At 44.3% G+C, this 16,273-nt stretch overlaps 1 protein-coding gene across 1 annotated transcript in view; it reads right to left on the bottom strand.

Annotated features, from left to right (window-relative positions):
* LOC102483196 (nodal modulator 1) overlaps positions 1–16,256 on the bottom strand; it is a 67,639-nt gene extending 51,383 nt beyond the window's left edge. The window contains exons 1-6 of the mRNA XM_006146569.3: positions 16,053–16,256; positions 12,122–12,211; positions 9,860–9,905; positions 5,790–5,890; positions 4,319–4,425; positions 1,098–1,170 (exon numbers count right to left, since the gene is read on the bottom strand). Coding sequence (XP_006146631.1) covers positions 1,098–1,170; positions 4,319–4,425; positions 5,790–5,890; positions 9,860–9,905; positions 12,122–12,211; positions 16,053–16,217 — 582 coding nt within the window. The 5' untranslated portion in view covers positions 16,218–16,256. The remainder of the gene's footprint in view (positions 1–1,097; positions 1,171–4,318; positions 4,426–5,789; positions 5,891–9,859; positions 9,906–12,121; positions 12,212–16,052) is intronic.
* Between the last annotated feature and the right edge of the window lie 17 nt (positions 16,257–16,273).

Below are 16,273 nucleotides of genomic sequence, written 5' to 3'. Positions count from 1 at the left end.
TTTTAGAAAATTTTATAAACTATTTCAGTCAAACAAAAAGATATAAAGAATACTATAACAAACACCTGAGCCAGCAGATGGCATGGTGGTTAAGGTGCTGGACTCCCACATGGTCAACTGTAGTTCAAGTTCCAGACTTGATGGCTTAAAAATCATGCAAGGTACATGTACATGCATGACCAAGATCCCAGGAAGAAAATGGAGTAGGGATGGCTATCCCTACTCAGGGGTGATTTCTTACTTTCCTTCTCACTGTCTCTCTCTGGCAAAGTACATGCATTATGGCAAAATAACTAAAAAAAAAAAAAAAAAAAAAAGGCAAAACCAAAGAATACCTATATTATTCCCTCTAACCAACTAAAACAGTAAGAGTAGAAATACAATTCAACACCCTGGTATACCCCACACCTACTCCCCTCCCACCCTCTATGGTCCTCAACATCATCATGGCCTTGGTTTGCCATTCCCAAGCATGTCTTTAGCATTTCCTGTGTGAGACTGTATCCATAAATGCCATTATCATGAGAGTTTTCAATCACGTGTCCTTCGACTTTGTAAACACTGCTATGTTGCTGTGCGCAGCTCTGGTTCACTTGTTACCGCAGACGCACCAAATTCCACTGTGTGACGAAACCATAATCCCTTCTTCCCTTAGCAGGCATCTTAGGTTGTTTACAATAGTTTGCTATTACAAACAAAGCTGCAATAAACATTCCTAGTACATTTTCCTTGGGCATATGTGCAACAGCCTCTAGAATGTTTAGTGTATTTATAGATTTCTGTTTTAGAAAAGAACAAAAACATGAAGCTCATCAGTGGCTTCTGGTGTTGATTTAGCTTAAAATAGCCATAGTTATAACACCTATTTCACAGCAAGAAGGCAACACTGTCACCTAAAACTAGACCAAGCAAGCACCACCTGCCACCGTGAGGAAGTGCGATCACACAGACCCCACCCAACTCATCACCACCACACTGTTTCTTCCTCTCTTTCTAGGAAAGCCGTAAGTTCATCTCAGATCCTAAAACTGAAAGCCTACATTTGCCCCCATCTAGCACCTCATCAGAAAGGTTACGGGCGCAGCTGATGTGCTCACCTCTTTCAATGCCCAGGTCGGATGAGTTGCAAGGATTTCATAATCTCCAGGAAGAACTTTAAAAAATGCAAACCTAAGAAATACAAAACAGCATTTCACTTTCTCCAAACAACCCAAATATTTCTCATTTTATGACAGCGGCAGCACAGAAAATTATGTTTGCATTATCACAAACTTGCCATGAGCTAGTTAAATGAGCATGAATGAAACCCAACCCTTCACTGCACAAATCTGCATCAAAGGAACAATTCTGGGGCACTTCCTGTGTGCCAGGAGGGTGTTCCAGAAAGAGGAGGAGGGTTTATGTTTCCCTTCATCTCAAGGAGTTCTGGCATAACAACAGTCATTATAGTGCAGCAGGGATCAGTCACTGAACATTCGACTGGGTTTGCCGATAGGCACTTAAATAAGCTAGAGGGAGAGGAGAAGGGAGGGGTCTATGGAAGAGATGCAGGATGGGAGGAGTCATGTGAAGGACAGGGAACAGATCCACCGGCTGAGGCCATGCTAACACAGCATGAAGACAGAACAAATGACAAGTTTTGAACTCTACACAAAAGAGTTTAGACCTGTTGTCAGTAACAAACACAAGGGGGAATCTTCAAAAAAATTCAAAAAGAGTATATTATGAAAAATCTCTGCATGGATTTCAATTTTTTTTGGGGGGGGAGGGAGCACCAAAATAAATTTATACTTGAACTCCATTTCCCTGTGAACTTTCTGAAGTCCCCTGATATAAGCCATCCTGAGCTCTTGTGCAAAAGCAACCAAGGAGAAACCAGAAACTGATAAAGATTTCTCTCATAGGTACTGGCAAAGACTGGCCAGATGGAGCCAAGCTGAGACTGGAAATGCTACTGCCAGGATTCTGACCTGTTTAATTCTTTACATTTGCAAAGCACCTGACAATTAAAGGGCTAATTCTAGTGAAATGAACTATAAGAGTATTCAACTCCTTCTTCTGTGTGGTATCTGATTATATCAAATGTTGCCTGTAATAACTGCATGGGGCTTAGAAATCACTTTGCTACCATAAAATTGAAATTGCCATTTGATTTTGGGCTTAGTTGGAGTTAGCTTTTACTTCATTTTCATAGTTTCCCAGTGCTGCAACTTAATATCATCATGTTGGTTTAGTGTGAATAAAAGAGACTCCGAAAGATAAAGTCACTTTTTCCCATAAGGTCAATAACAGACTACCAGCCTAGAAAAATATTACAGCTCCATGATCCTCCTACATACCAGAGTTGGAGAGACACCAACCAAGAAGTAAATGTTTTTTAAAAGTAAAATAGGGGTCAGATGGTGAAGCAACAGTTATGCAACTGGATCCACATAGGAAAGGTCCTGGGTTCACGCCCTGGGACCTTCCTGAGCACGTGGGTATGCGTGTGCCCACGATCCAGGCCAGCTGAGACAGGGATGGACTGGGGCATGGGGACCCTATTGAGAGTGTCTGTCTCCTCATTTGCCTCTGTCTGTCTTACAGAAATTAATTTAAAATAGGGGACCAGCAGATGGCGTAATGGCTACGTCGCTGGACTCCCATGTAATCAACCACAGTTCGAGTCCCAGACCCAGTGGCTTAAACTCACATCAGGCATGAGTGTGTGTGTGCATGCCCAGGATCCTAAGAGGAGAATGGAGAAGGAACTGAGGCATGGCCATCCCCCCGAGGGGTGATTACTCGCTTTCTGTCTCTCTGTCTCTGTCTTTCTGGCGAGCACACGTGCCCTGTAGCAAAAACCTCTCCAAAAAAAAGAAAGAAAGAAAGAAAGAAAGAAAGAAAGAAAGAAAGAAAGAAAGAAAGAAAGAAAGAAAGAAAGAAATTTTAATTTAAAATAAAAAATAATTTCAACAATAACTTTTAAATTGGATGACTTACTAACAGACTCATTACACACTTCTCCATTTTGAAATTCGGCCAGTTCTATATATTGAAGTAGTTAGGGATGATTTAAATGCTTTCCAAATTACATTTGAACTAGTTTAGCATCAATCTTGACACATCCATGCGCACTTACAATTCAACTATATAAATCTATTAAATAAATGCTTTAAATTTAACTCAGCTGGGGCTAGCCAGGTGGCATGGTGGTGAAGGCAGCTGGATCCCACATGGCTGACTGTGTAGTTACAGTTAGAGACCCAGTGGCTTGATAAACATGCCAGCACGTATGCATGCTATGCCCAAAACCCTAAGAGAAGAACAGAGAAGTGACTGTGGCGTGGTCATCCCCCCTTGGGGGTGCATTCTCACTTTCTCTCTTTCTCTCCTTCTCTGCCTCTCTCTGGCAAGTGCATGCTCTATATAGTAAATTAATTTTTTTTTTTTTTACTCAGCAAAGTTAAATAATCATCAGTTCTAACTATGAAAGAGTTCTAATATAATACAGTAGTAAGATGACTTTTAAAATCATAGCTGAGCTAACCTATATTGAGGTAATGTTTATGAAGCACATACTCCATGACAGGCAATTTTATACAATAATATTAATGTAATCTTCCTAGTAACCTTGGGAGATAGGTTCCACAATTACCTTCATTTACAAATGAGGAAACTGGGGACCTCCAGATAGCGTAATGGCTATATCACTGGACTCCCATGTAAACAACCACGGTTCAAATCCCAGACCCAGTGGCTTAATCTCATGCTGGGTACGTGTGTATGCATGCCCAAGATCCTGAGAGAAGAATGGAGAAGGGATTGCGGCATGGCAATCCCCCCTGGGGGGTGATTTCTCGCTTTCTGTCTCTCTGTCTCTCTGGCGAGCTCACGCACTCTATAGCAAAAACCTCTCAAAAAAAAACAAAGAAACAAAGAAACAAACAAGAAACAAATGAGGAAACTGAAGCAGAGAGGGATTGATTAATTTGAGGTTAAATAGCTAGTAAATAAGGGAGCCAGGATTCAAATGTGGGCTGTTAAGCTCCAGAGCCAGATGGACCATTAAATGAGGGCCTACTAAGTGCCAGGCCCTGCAACAGGTACTTTATGAGTGTTAACTCCTACTTCATCATCTCATCAACAGTTCTAGGCACAATGAGTCAAGTGATTTTCATTTTACACACAAGGAACTTTGGGCTCTGTGGGGCACAAACGTGCATGAAGTTAGCAGCTTAAAGGATCTCAACCCAGGTCTCCCTAAAATCAAAGTACCCCTTTCCCTTCCTCACGGCCCAGCTCCAGCCACATGGCTGGGTGACACAGTGCCACTCACTTTCCGCCAGGCTGCGTAACTGTGGACTGGATCTTCGCTTCAGTTCCTGTATTCCTCAGAGACACCTGAACCCCTGCGGGCCCCAGGGGCTGCCCTTTGCTGAGGACCTGCAGCAGAGAAGACATTTAGGACCCACCGGCAGCACAGCACTCCTCTCAAGGACCCCTCTGAAAAGAGGATACAGATCGTGGATACCAGCCCCCTGCCCAGGAGTGGGTGGAGAGGGGACAGTGACAGTAAAGCAATACTCTCTCTGGACACACCTGAAACCTGTCAGCTAAAGATACACCATATTGGGACCAGCAGGTGGCATAATGGTCACATCACTGGACTCCCACATAGTCAACTATGGGTCAAGTCCCGGACCTTGCAGCTTTAAAACTCATGCCAGGTGTGTGTGTGTGTGTGTGTGTGTGTGTGTGTGTGTGTGTGTGTGTGTGTTTCCAACAACCCGAGAGGAGAATGGAGGGAGAAGGAATTACAGCATGATCAGCCCTCCTGCGGGTGGTTTCTCACTTTCTGTCTCTCTGTCCTTTAGGTGAGTATACATGCTCTATAGCAAAAGCCCCCCCGCAAAAAAAAAAATGCATCACATTTTACAAATCATGAGAAAGAAAGATAGTACCCCAGGCCCCCATCTCTAATAAGGAACCCATACGTAAGGCTGGGACCCAAAAGCTTCTCTCCTAATGTAAAGCTGAAAGAGAAACAAGCCTTCCAGGAGGAAAAGACAGCAAGGGAGGTTGCATGTCTCAGTCTTGGTGCTGGATGGACAGAGGACAGAAACTGCTGAGACGCTGGACCAGAAGCTGGCAATCACACTCTGAAGGCAGTCAAAAACAATCTCAGAGAAATTAGTTTAAATACAGAGTTTAGGCCAGCAGTACCAAGGTAATGTGACATTCTGTGACGCTGGACCCACATGGGAGGGTCCTGGCTTCCAGCCAGAGGCCTCCCTGTATACACTGGGTACACACGTGCATGCCTGTGATCCCAGCTGGCTGAGACTGGGGATGGATCGCAGCATGAAGATGGTGTTGTGGGTATGACTGCCTGTCTGTCTGTCCCTCTCTCTTGCTCATAAAATAAATAAACTGAGTTTAAACACTCCTGGATGGGTGGCAAATGCAAATGCCAATCTCTCTGGGCGGAACTGACTTTGTGTCACCTGCAGAGATGACAGAAGCCACAGCAAGCCCTCAGCGCGTGTTCTTCCAATTCCACAGCCCTAGGAAAGGCCAGTCCAGACATTTCTACTCCCACAGCCATGCTCTCAGTTGGGGCTGAGGGGGACAAACAGCAACCTACACCGGACCCCTGAAATCACCCACTACGTCTGCATAGTTTCACAAAGGTCACAGATCCGAAATTAAAGTTAAGAGAGCTTACTCTTTTAAAGGTAAAGGGAAGACTTGGCTTATACCAATATCATGGAGCAAATGTGAACAACGGCAAAGTTCCAAAGCCAGACCTTTCCGTTCACGGAGAATCCTGTGAACACAAAGTTGATGTCCCCGCCCTTCGTGCAGATGTCATTGACGCCATCCACGTAGAGCTCCACGTTCGTCGGCTCTGAGGAATGAAGCAGGTAGGGGAGGGGGAATGGGGTACAAGACATAGGGCAACTTGAGTTCTGGGACACAGTGAGGCTAGGTAAAGCACGTTTCCTTGGTAAGCTTTCATTTTGTTTATTTTTGAACGCTTAATACTCTCATGTGGTTCAGAACCCAAAAGTACAAAACGGTACGGAGGGAAAAGCTTCCCTCACTCCCCACCCCCCAGACACCCGGTTTCCTGCCTCGAGGGAGCCAGTGTCTAGAGTACGAAATAACCTTACAGCAGTCTCTTAGCCACGTTACCCACATAGACCCACGGAAAAGTCAGTGAGCACCAAATAACTGTGTTTACTGAATGCTCACCGTGCACCAGGTACTGAGCCGAGGGCACTCGATCCTCACAGTTACCGTAAGAGGTAGACAGTGATATCAAAGTTACAGAGGGATAAAAGGTTAAAGGCTCTCCCAAGGTCAAGTGCGTGGCACAGCCCCAATTGGACCCCAAAAATCTGGCTCTAGATCTGTCCCCTGACCAAGGACATGAGGGTTCAGCCACACTGAACCAGGACCATAAACTCCAATGCCACAGGAACCACATAAGAATTAGTAAGCAGGGCCAGCAACGTAGGGACAATGACATATCAAAAGGAGACAGTCATGACTCAACTTCGGCCACTGTTTCCAGAGCTTCAAACTTCTCAGAAAAATTGGAAATCTGGATGTTACGTACAATCTCCATTTTCAATATCAGCAATTAATTTAACTTTTCATCATAAGCCGAACAGTTTATCAAAATGGAAACTAAAGTTAAATTATTAAAAGCTTAGGAAGAATAAAGAGCAATAAGAGAAAAAGTAAAAATTATACATACATACACACAAAATGGGAAGCTGCAATAAAAAATGGGTAAAAGACTTGAACAACCATCTCAGAAAGAGGCCTTCCAAATGGCAAATACATATAAACATAGGAAAACATATCCAATGTCATTGACTTTCAGAGAAATGCAAATCAAGACCACAATGCAAGGGACCAGCAGTTAGCGTAATGGCTATGTTGCTGGACTCCCACATGGTCGACCACGGTTCAAGTCCCGGACCCGGTGGCTTAAACTCTCGCCGGGCGCGTGTGCATACATGGCCAAGATCCCAAGAGGAGAATGGAGGAGAAGGGATTGCGGCGTGGCCATCCCCTCTGGGGGGTGATTTCCTGCTTTCTGTCTCTCTGTCTCTCTCTGTCTGTCTGGCGAGCGCACATGCCCTATAGCAAAAATCTCTCCAAAAAAAAGAAAAAACGAAAACAAAACAAAACAAAACAAAAAGACCATAATGCAATACCACCACTACACCCAAGGATAGCTAAACTGAAAAAGAATGACCATGGCAAGTGTTGGCGAGGATATGGAGCAACTGGAACTCTTGTACCTTGCTAATGGAGCATGAACTGGTAGCACCACATCAGACATTTAGAAATACCTTTACTAAAGCTGAACATGTATAAATTCTATCAATCAGCAATTTCACTCCTGTCATATAGGGCTTCAACAAATTCATGGGAAGTACGTATTATGAAAAATATAGATTTCAACAATGTTTTACAACAAAATTAATTCATACTCTAATTCCATTTTTCCAGGAACTTGTTGAAGTCCCCTGGGATATACAACAAAGATGCCAACCTGCATACCAAAAGATACATCCAAGGAAGTTCACAAGAGCACAATTCTTAGTGATCAGAATCAAGAAGCAACCCAAATGTCCATCAACAGCAGAATGGACAAGTTACTTCATACTCACACATCAGAATTCTGTACAGTGATAAGAATGAACTAGAGCTACACATAACATAGATGAATCTCACAAACAACATTGAGAAAAAGAAGCCAGATTCAGTAAAAGTACTCCCTATTTCATTTATCTAAAGTTCAAAAACAGATAAAACAAATCTATAACTTCAAAAAGTCAGGGCCGTGGTCGCCCCTGAGTGAGGTGGAGCAGAATGGTCATTGATGACCTGGAATAGGGCCCTGCTGGGTGTTGGTAACACTATATTTCATTATCTGAGTGGTGATTAAACGGATATGTTCACTTTGTGAAAATTCAGCACTGGGGCCAGCACTATGGCTTGGCATTAAGGGAAGCAGATCCCACAAGACTGACTCAGAATCATATGCCGTTTGAATCTTGAGCCCAGAGCTTGAAAAACATGCTGTGCACATATCCATGTGTCCAGAATTCCAACAAGAAGGAGAAGTGGAGCACAAGGGATTGCGGCATCCCACGCTCCACAGGAAGGTGCATTCTCTCTCTCTGTCTCTCTTTGGCAAGCACATTTGCCCTCTAGGAATTGGAAAAAAAAAAAAAAAAAAAAAAACTCAGCTAGTGATACCCTTATGTTCAGAACCCTTTTCTGGAAGTATAATTCCATAAAAAATAAATAAATAAAATGTTTATCAAAGCATTCACCTCTTCAAAAGGATTGGCTATATCAAGGAAGACTTTTTCTGATCCCGAGCCCATTCCTAACTCTCCAACTATGCTAAAAGGCACCTTTATCAGAAAAGTCTTGAGTTTGGGTCTGTAAGTATGTAGGGCCATTTCTAAGAGCTGAGTGCTTGCTAACTACATGCCAGTCGTTTCAAACACTTACCAGCAGCCCATTAACCCCCCAGCTACCCTGTAAGGCACGGATTATAACTACCCTGACTCCATACGAAGAGAGGCACTAACGCAGGGAAGTAACTTGCCCTGGTGATCTACAGTCTTACCCAAGGCTGCCGGATCTTCTATTCTTAAGAGACTGTAAATATGAATTTTTATAGTAAATCTTAATGTTTAAACATTATAATTAATTCAGTCAAAAAGGGCCAGCTCTCTAGCCCACTGGTTAAGGGAGCTGGATCCCACCAAACTGACAGCGGTTCAAATCCCAGCCCCAGTAGCTTGAAAAACACAGCAGAAACATGTGTATCTGTGCTCAAAATCCTGCGGGGATGAATAAATGGAGAAAAAAGGATGTGATGTGATCATACCCCATTTCTTTCTGCCTTTCATCAAGTGGGGCTCGCTCCATGATTTCTCTCTTCCCTCCCTCCTTCCCTGCTTCTCTCTCTCTAAGAAACACATAAGATCTCTGTCAATAAAATATCTTTTAATTCAGTCAAAAAAAGCCTGAGGGGGCTGAAAACAAACCTTTCTAGCTGCCACATAAGGAGCGAAATTATGAAGCCAGAGTTGCCAAAAACAGGCACAAAGGGACCAGCAGATGGCATAATGGCTACATCACTGGAGTCCCACATAGCCGACCACAGTTCAAGTTCTATACCCTGCAGCTTAAAACTCACGCTGGGCGCATGTGAGTGCGTGCCCAAAATCCCAAGAGGAGAATGGAAGAGAAGGGACTGCACCTTTGCCAACCTCTATCCCCCCAGGGGGTGATATCTTGATTTCTGTCTCTCTGTCTCTCACTGTCTCTCTGGCAAGCATATGTGCTCTATAGCAAAAATCTCTTAAAAAAAAAAAAGAAAAGGTACACGGAATGATTTTTAAAAGATGATGAACCATGCCCAACTGTGCGGTTCAAGTCCTGTACTGGTGGCTTGAGAAATAAGTTGGACACATGTGCACGTGTGCCCCAAATCCCGAGAGATCAGAGCTCTGAGAGGAGATTACAGTGTGAACACCCAACGGGTGAGTTCTCACTTTCTCTCTTTTTCTGTCTCTTTCCGGTGAGCGCACATACCCTACAGCAAAAACAAAAACAAAACAAAACAAAAAGATGACAGACAACCTTAAGGCAGATTTAAGGTAAACCCAAACTACTGAAAAGTGACAAAGGGAAGGAAAGGCACAAATACCCTCCTTCTTCACTCGAGAAATAAAATCCTTAACATTTTAATAGGGCTATGCACTCTGCTGTTCCAAATTAATATTCAACATATAATCTAATCCCTTATAAAGTATGTCTGGTTATTCAGTTAACTTACCAAAACTCCACCCTAGGGGAGGCTCAATCTTCAGGATGAAATCTCCCTAAAGGGAAAACAAAATGAATTGAAAAGAATGATCACTGATGACCCTAGTTTAATTTCATTTAGTGCTATCATTTAATCTAAAATTTTACACCTGAAATGAAATTCTATGCGGAAGTGGTGTTCTTCTAAATGACAGCAGTTCCCTGATTCCCTTCAGAAGCAGCACGCTAGAGCTGAACACCAGAAGCTTCTATCTAAACAGTCTCCTATCTAGTCATGTCTTCATCTAATCAAGTCCTCACGTGCCTACAGTTAACAAGGGTTAGCACATGTCTTTAGAAACTCAGGTCACTTCTTAAAATTAGATTTCATTTATCAGCCCTGGTTTCTTGAGACTGATACTGTAAAATAAATAAATGAACAAACAAAACAGATATCAAGAGCTAGCAAATCCACCTCTAGAAATCAATTATTATGCTTTCTGCATGAAGACATGATAACTTCAAGAGTATTTCCTACTGTGTTGTTAGTCATAACTTTTTTTTTAGTCTGCTATAGGGTGCAGGCACTCATCAGAGAGAAAGAGAGAGGGAGAAAGTGAGAAATCAGCCCCACAGGGGCGGCCATGCTGCAATCTCTTCTCCTCCATTCGCCTCTCACAATTTTGGAGATGCATGCACACTAGCCCTGCATGTTTCTGCAGGCTGCTAGGACTGGGGCTCCAACAATGGAGTCAGCCATGTGGGATCCAGCTGCCTTAACCACCATGCCACCAGTACGCCCAATGATAACTTTACAACAGGGAAGAGCCTGTATATTCATCAACGGAGAAGTGACTAAATAAGTTACACTTTTGAGTTTGACTCTGGCATGCTTATAAAGTCATTCAAAAGAAGTGATCTAGGAACCAGAGGACAGCACAATGATTACATTGCTGGACTTCCACATAGTTGACCACGGTTCAAGTCCTGGGCCTAGCAGCTTAAATCACACTCTGTGTGTGTGTGTGTTCGTGCCCAAAATCCCAAGAAGAGAATGGAGAAGGGATTGCAGCATGGCCATCCCCCCAGTGGGTAATTTCTCACTTTCTATCTCTCTTTCTCTCTCTGTCTCTCTGATGAGAGCAAACACCCTATAGCAAAAATCTCTCTTTTAAAAATAAAAAGAAGCTGGGAACCAGCAGTTAGCATAATGGCTATGTCGCTGGACTCCCACGTAGTCGACCGTAGTTTGCATACCGGACCCGGTGGCTTAAAACTCACGCCGGGCGTGTGTGCGTGTGTGCCCAAGATCCTGAGAGGAGAATGGAGGAGAAGGGATTCGCGCCCTATAGCGAAAACCTCTCAAAAATAAATAAATAAATAAATAAATAAATAAATAAATAAATAAATAAAAATAAAAAGAAGCAGATCTATACATGTTAATGTTAAAAGCAAGCAAGGAAGTAAAACAAATGTCCCAATGGAAGGAAGACACTAAAACAGGGGAAAAAAATAAAATTGCAGAATTCCTATCATTTGAATTCACATTTTTTAAATCATAATCAAAATTATGTCTATTGACTATTTTTGCAACTTCCTGTCAATCTGTACTTCCAAATGAAAAACTACAATGTGGAGAGGATAAGATTACATAGTAGAGGTATGTGTGGATACACAGCTCTGTGCACATGTGTTTGTGTGCATCTGCAGATACACATATGCGTGTGTACTCACAGATACCCTAACAGCTCTGAGGAAGCCATCTGTCAGGACGCATGTCACAACGCCATCAGAGATTATCACTACAGAGGGGGGTGGAACTGTGGGAGAGGGCACTGACTGACCTCGTCTACTTCTAGAGACTTTGACTCCCACCCCCCACAAAGCTCTTACCTGTACAATTGTCTCAACACTATTTAAGCTGCTCACTGATAAAGGGCTCAGTGAAACCAGAGTTTCTCAACCCCGGTGCAGTAGACACAGCTCTTCTGTGCAGTATTGCAGATGCTTCGCTTCATTCCTGGCTTCCCCAGGGAACGCGGCACCTCTCCACAGCTATACCCACCAAAAATGTCCCCACAGACCTGGAGAACCACTGGATTCAATAAACCAGTTCCTAAGTTGACACCCTCAGAATACAGCTGTCATTGCCACACTCCACCAATAATTTACAAAACGGATGAGCACTGCTGGCATGGGAACCCATTCTCCGTTAGCACAGCCCTGCAGGGCACACCGATGACTTCTTATCAAAAAGACAAGCAGTAAAGACTGCAGTGCCCTGTCCTCCTACCTTATCGTACAGGGGGATCATAAAGTAGCCATTGTTAGGGGCGCAGTCTGTCTGGTATTTCAATGTCCCATGCTTGGTGTACAACTTGATCTGGAAAAGAAGAAAGGAAGACAGAAGTCATACTATGGCCTCTAAGAATTAACCACACACGTTATGCCTGAGTGCATCTAGTCACGATGCATTTGCTAAGGACTTCAAAACCTTGTAGAAAATGAAATTAAAGTACAAGTTTATTTTGGTGCAAAAAATATTTTAATCTATGCATAGTTTTGTTTTTGTTTTTTGTTTGTTTTGTTTTTTGTTTTGTTTTGTTTTGTTTTGTTTCGGAGAGGTTTTAGCTATAGGGTGCGTGCATTCACCAGAGAGACAGAGACAGAAAGCGAGAAATCACCTCCCAGGGGGGATGGTCACGCCGCAATCCCTTCTCTTCCATTCTCCTCTCGGGATCTTGGGTACACACACACACAGACATGCCCAGCATGAGTTTAAGCCACTGGGTCTGGGACTTGAATCACAGTCAACTACATGGGAGTCCAGCTACATAGCCATTACGCTAACTGCTGGTCCCGGATCTATGCATCATTTTTTGGTAACACTAGTTCTCCATGATTTTTTGAAAATTACCCCCCATACATATTGGCTCTTAATACTGGGCATTGGGGACAGAGAAGAATAAGACAAAGTCTCCCCAGAATAATGAGATTTGCTTTTCTGATTAGAAGCCATCTAACATCTATCCCAAGAGCCTTATTTCCCTATGCTTTCTTGTTTAATTGGCTGTCTCCACGTTACTCATATAAGCTTCTAAATCTAAATCAATTTTCAAAAGTTACTGTTAGTAAGGTGTTTGTTAAACTGAGACCCATCTCATTTTCTCAACCAGCAGATCTGAAATGAAAGCCAGCGATCTTCATTATTTACCTTAAATGATTCCAGAGACTTGAAAGACCATTCATCTAGAAACTAAATTTAATTTCTTTCTCAGAATAAAAACAGACGCAGAAGGCATTCAATATATGTCCTCTCTTCAAGTGTCTCTAACACTCCTGTGTCCTGAGCATTACCAGAAACAACTGTTAGCCCAATAAAATGCTCAAGTAATATCCAGATCTTCCACATGCTGTGTGATCCTGGGCAAGTCATTTAACCTCCTGAGGTTCAGCTTCTTCATGGGTAAAAAGAGAGCCACTCCCCTTCCCAGAAGTTGTACTGACTCATATCAACACATTTTAAGCATCTGGTCAGAGTACTCAAAAAAATAGGTAGTTTGTATCACTATTTACTCTGAAGAAAAAGACAACATGGTATAATCAGCAGGGCATATACTGGGTTCAAGGAAAATTTCCTAAATTTACATGCATGGCTCAACCACTCTGAGCCTCAGTTTCTACACCTGTAAAAGGAAGCAGGTTGGGTATGATGACACCTAAGAGCCTCACCTCTAAAATAAAATGCTCTGTGACCACGAGACAGAAATGACAAGGCCAAATCTTACCAGCTCAGATGTATAAAGCAACAAACTCAGAACATGCACACTTGGGAAAGGGACAGTGTGAAATAATACGAAGATTGTAAATTCTCTGTGGGTAACCGCCGCTTACATTCCAGAGCGCCTGCAAGTGTCCAGTTTCCTCTAGGAACTCAGTAAATACTCACTGAATTTGTTCCAGAACATAAAGAAATGCAGATGCATTCACTTAAATCAGGGATTGCAAATTTGCCAGTCTAGAAGAGGCAGGGACATGCACGTAAAAGGATTCAGATTCAGATCACCACATGACCAAGTCAAGTCTGGAAGCCCAAAGATCAGCTGGCCTTTCAGAGGAATCAGGAATCAAGTTTTTAACGTGAAATCTCCTGCTTGGAAAGTGTTGGCGGTCAATATAATTTTTCTTTTTAATGGTACAGGCCTGGCCCAGCCTAGATGGCGCAGTCAGTGCCATACGGAAAACCACAGCTGACCACAGGTGAGGATCCCAGCTGGGCCTGAAACACACTGGGCATGCGCATGCATGGCCAAGACCCAGACAAGCTACAGGGCTGCAGGAAGAGAACCGCAGCGTGACGAGACCTGTCGACGGTGCTTCTCCTTCTCCTGCATGTATGTGCAATGCTACTATCATGAATAAATTAAGCAAAACCTTAAACAGTGCAGTACAACAGAATGCCAACAGCACAGTGTCAGTTCCAGAAGAACAGGGATTTTTGTCTATTCTGTTCACTCAACTGCTACATCCTCATCTTGGACAACACTTCAGCATATGCAGGAACTCGATAAACAGTTGTTAACTGAATGAATATGATGTAAAAACATCCAGAAAGAAGGCTGGAGAAGAGTGAAGGCAGGTGCATTGGCACACCGAAAACACAATCGAGAAATAGTTATGAAATACCTTATTTACATTTCTTGCGTAAAGTACAGCTCAGAACACAGGGTAGCAATATAAAATGACATCCAGAGGACATATGTGAAATGTCTCGTTTCATCATCAGAAATTAGAAAAGTGTCTCAGACCACCTGGACAGGCAGCCCTAGGGCTCAAGGAACACACTTTATAATGGGTTGCAAAACCTGCCCTCTGCTCTGAAGATCACTACCAGGGCAGCCGTGGCTCCTGTCTTTTCCTTCCCCCAGAGCCCCAGGACACTTCAAGTTGCAAAATGCCTTTCAAGGCAGCTTCTGAAATGCTCTGTGCCCACACTCTGAGCAGCAGACCCATGGGGTGGCAGGTACCCAGCAGACCCTAGAAGTTTTGCCACTGCCAGTGAGTAGATTCTTTAAGTGCCCAATCTTCCAAGACTCAAAAGGGTGGGGGTATGGGGCTTGAGGATGACAGCTGACTCTCTTCTTTAAGAAACACATGACATGGGTCCTGATGCTTTTCTCCCAACGCCATCCTACTAGAACGCAGAGCAAGGCCTGGATGAAGGCTAGTGGGGTGTGGGATCCACTTCCCACTCCCCCCTCCCGCCATGCTCAGTAACCTGCCCTACAGGAGGCCCTGGTTCAGTCCCTTACGGCCAGGGCTGGAGCAGCTCAGACCTGCTTTCAGACGGGTCTTCCCCACTTCTCTTTGGCATCTCCCAGCCTCTTCTCTCAGATCCCTTCCCAGACACCTATTTCTGCCCCTTCCATTTCCCTTCCCTTCTCCAGCCCTCCCCTCTGCAAAGAGGCCCAGCCCTTCCTCAGGCCCCTCCCATCTACCCTGAAAAGTGACCTTCCACCCCTTCATCCATCCCCCTTTCTCCTCACTGAAGCTTTCTGGGCTGATAAGCATTTAATAGGACTTCGCATAATTTAAAATTCTACATGAATCTCTCATGTAAGTCCAATATTATCCAGTAAGACAGTCAAGGCAACTGGCAACTCTCCGTTTTCAGAGGTCAAGGAACTGAGTCAAGGGGGCTGGGGGATAAAAATAAAACACAGGTCTCCATCTCCTCAACCCAACACCATCTGCTGCGCAGGTACCTACAGGATGGGAACCGATGTCCTCACAAAAGCATCCCAGGGAGTTAAAGGGGCAGTGGATTTGGCCTTTGGGAGGTTCTAAATTGAGAGGTTTGGGGGATGAGACTGTGGCTTCTGGATTCTAGAATATGCGTCTTAGGAGATCTGAGTTTCCAGGGATCTGTGTTCTGGGGTGTTTAGAATCTCAATTTTTAGATCCGGAGTCTGGGTTCCAGGGATCTGGAATTTGAAGACTCTGGGTCTGGTACCCCCTTCCCCCCAATTTGTAGCTGACCCTACGATAAAGGAAAGGGGTATGGGAAGCCGTGGGAAGGACAGTCTTTAAAAGGAAAAGGCTCTTGGGACGTGGGGCTGGTGAAACCGCCCGGTGCCGAGCGAGGCCACCGCAGCCCAGCGAGGCTGAGGCTGAGGCTGGCCCCGGGTCACACTGCGAGGCCGGGCCGCGGGGCGGGCGCTCACCTCGATGAGCGAGTAGTTGATCTCCACGTCTGACTTAACGAAGCCCCCGCAGCCCACCACGATGTCCTCGGAGCCGCGCGCCGGCCCCACGCCACTCAGCAGCAGCACCACGGCGACGGCGATCTCCACCGGCCCCGGTGGCCCCGTGCCCCGGGCCGCCCGCATGGCCCGCCCTCCCTGCCAGACCCGCCGCAGGACGCCCCGTCCAGCCCCGCCGCCCG

This window comes from Tupaia chinensis, unplaced genomic scaffold, assembly GCF_000334495.1.
Source record: "Tupaia chinensis unplaced genomic scaffold, TupChi_1.0 Scaffold000182_1, whole genome shotgun sequence".
NCBI lineage: Eukaryota > Metazoa > Chordata > Mammalia > Scandentia > Tupaiidae > Tupaia > Tupaia belangeri.
This window is presented reverse-complemented; position numbering and strand designations above follow the sequence as displayed.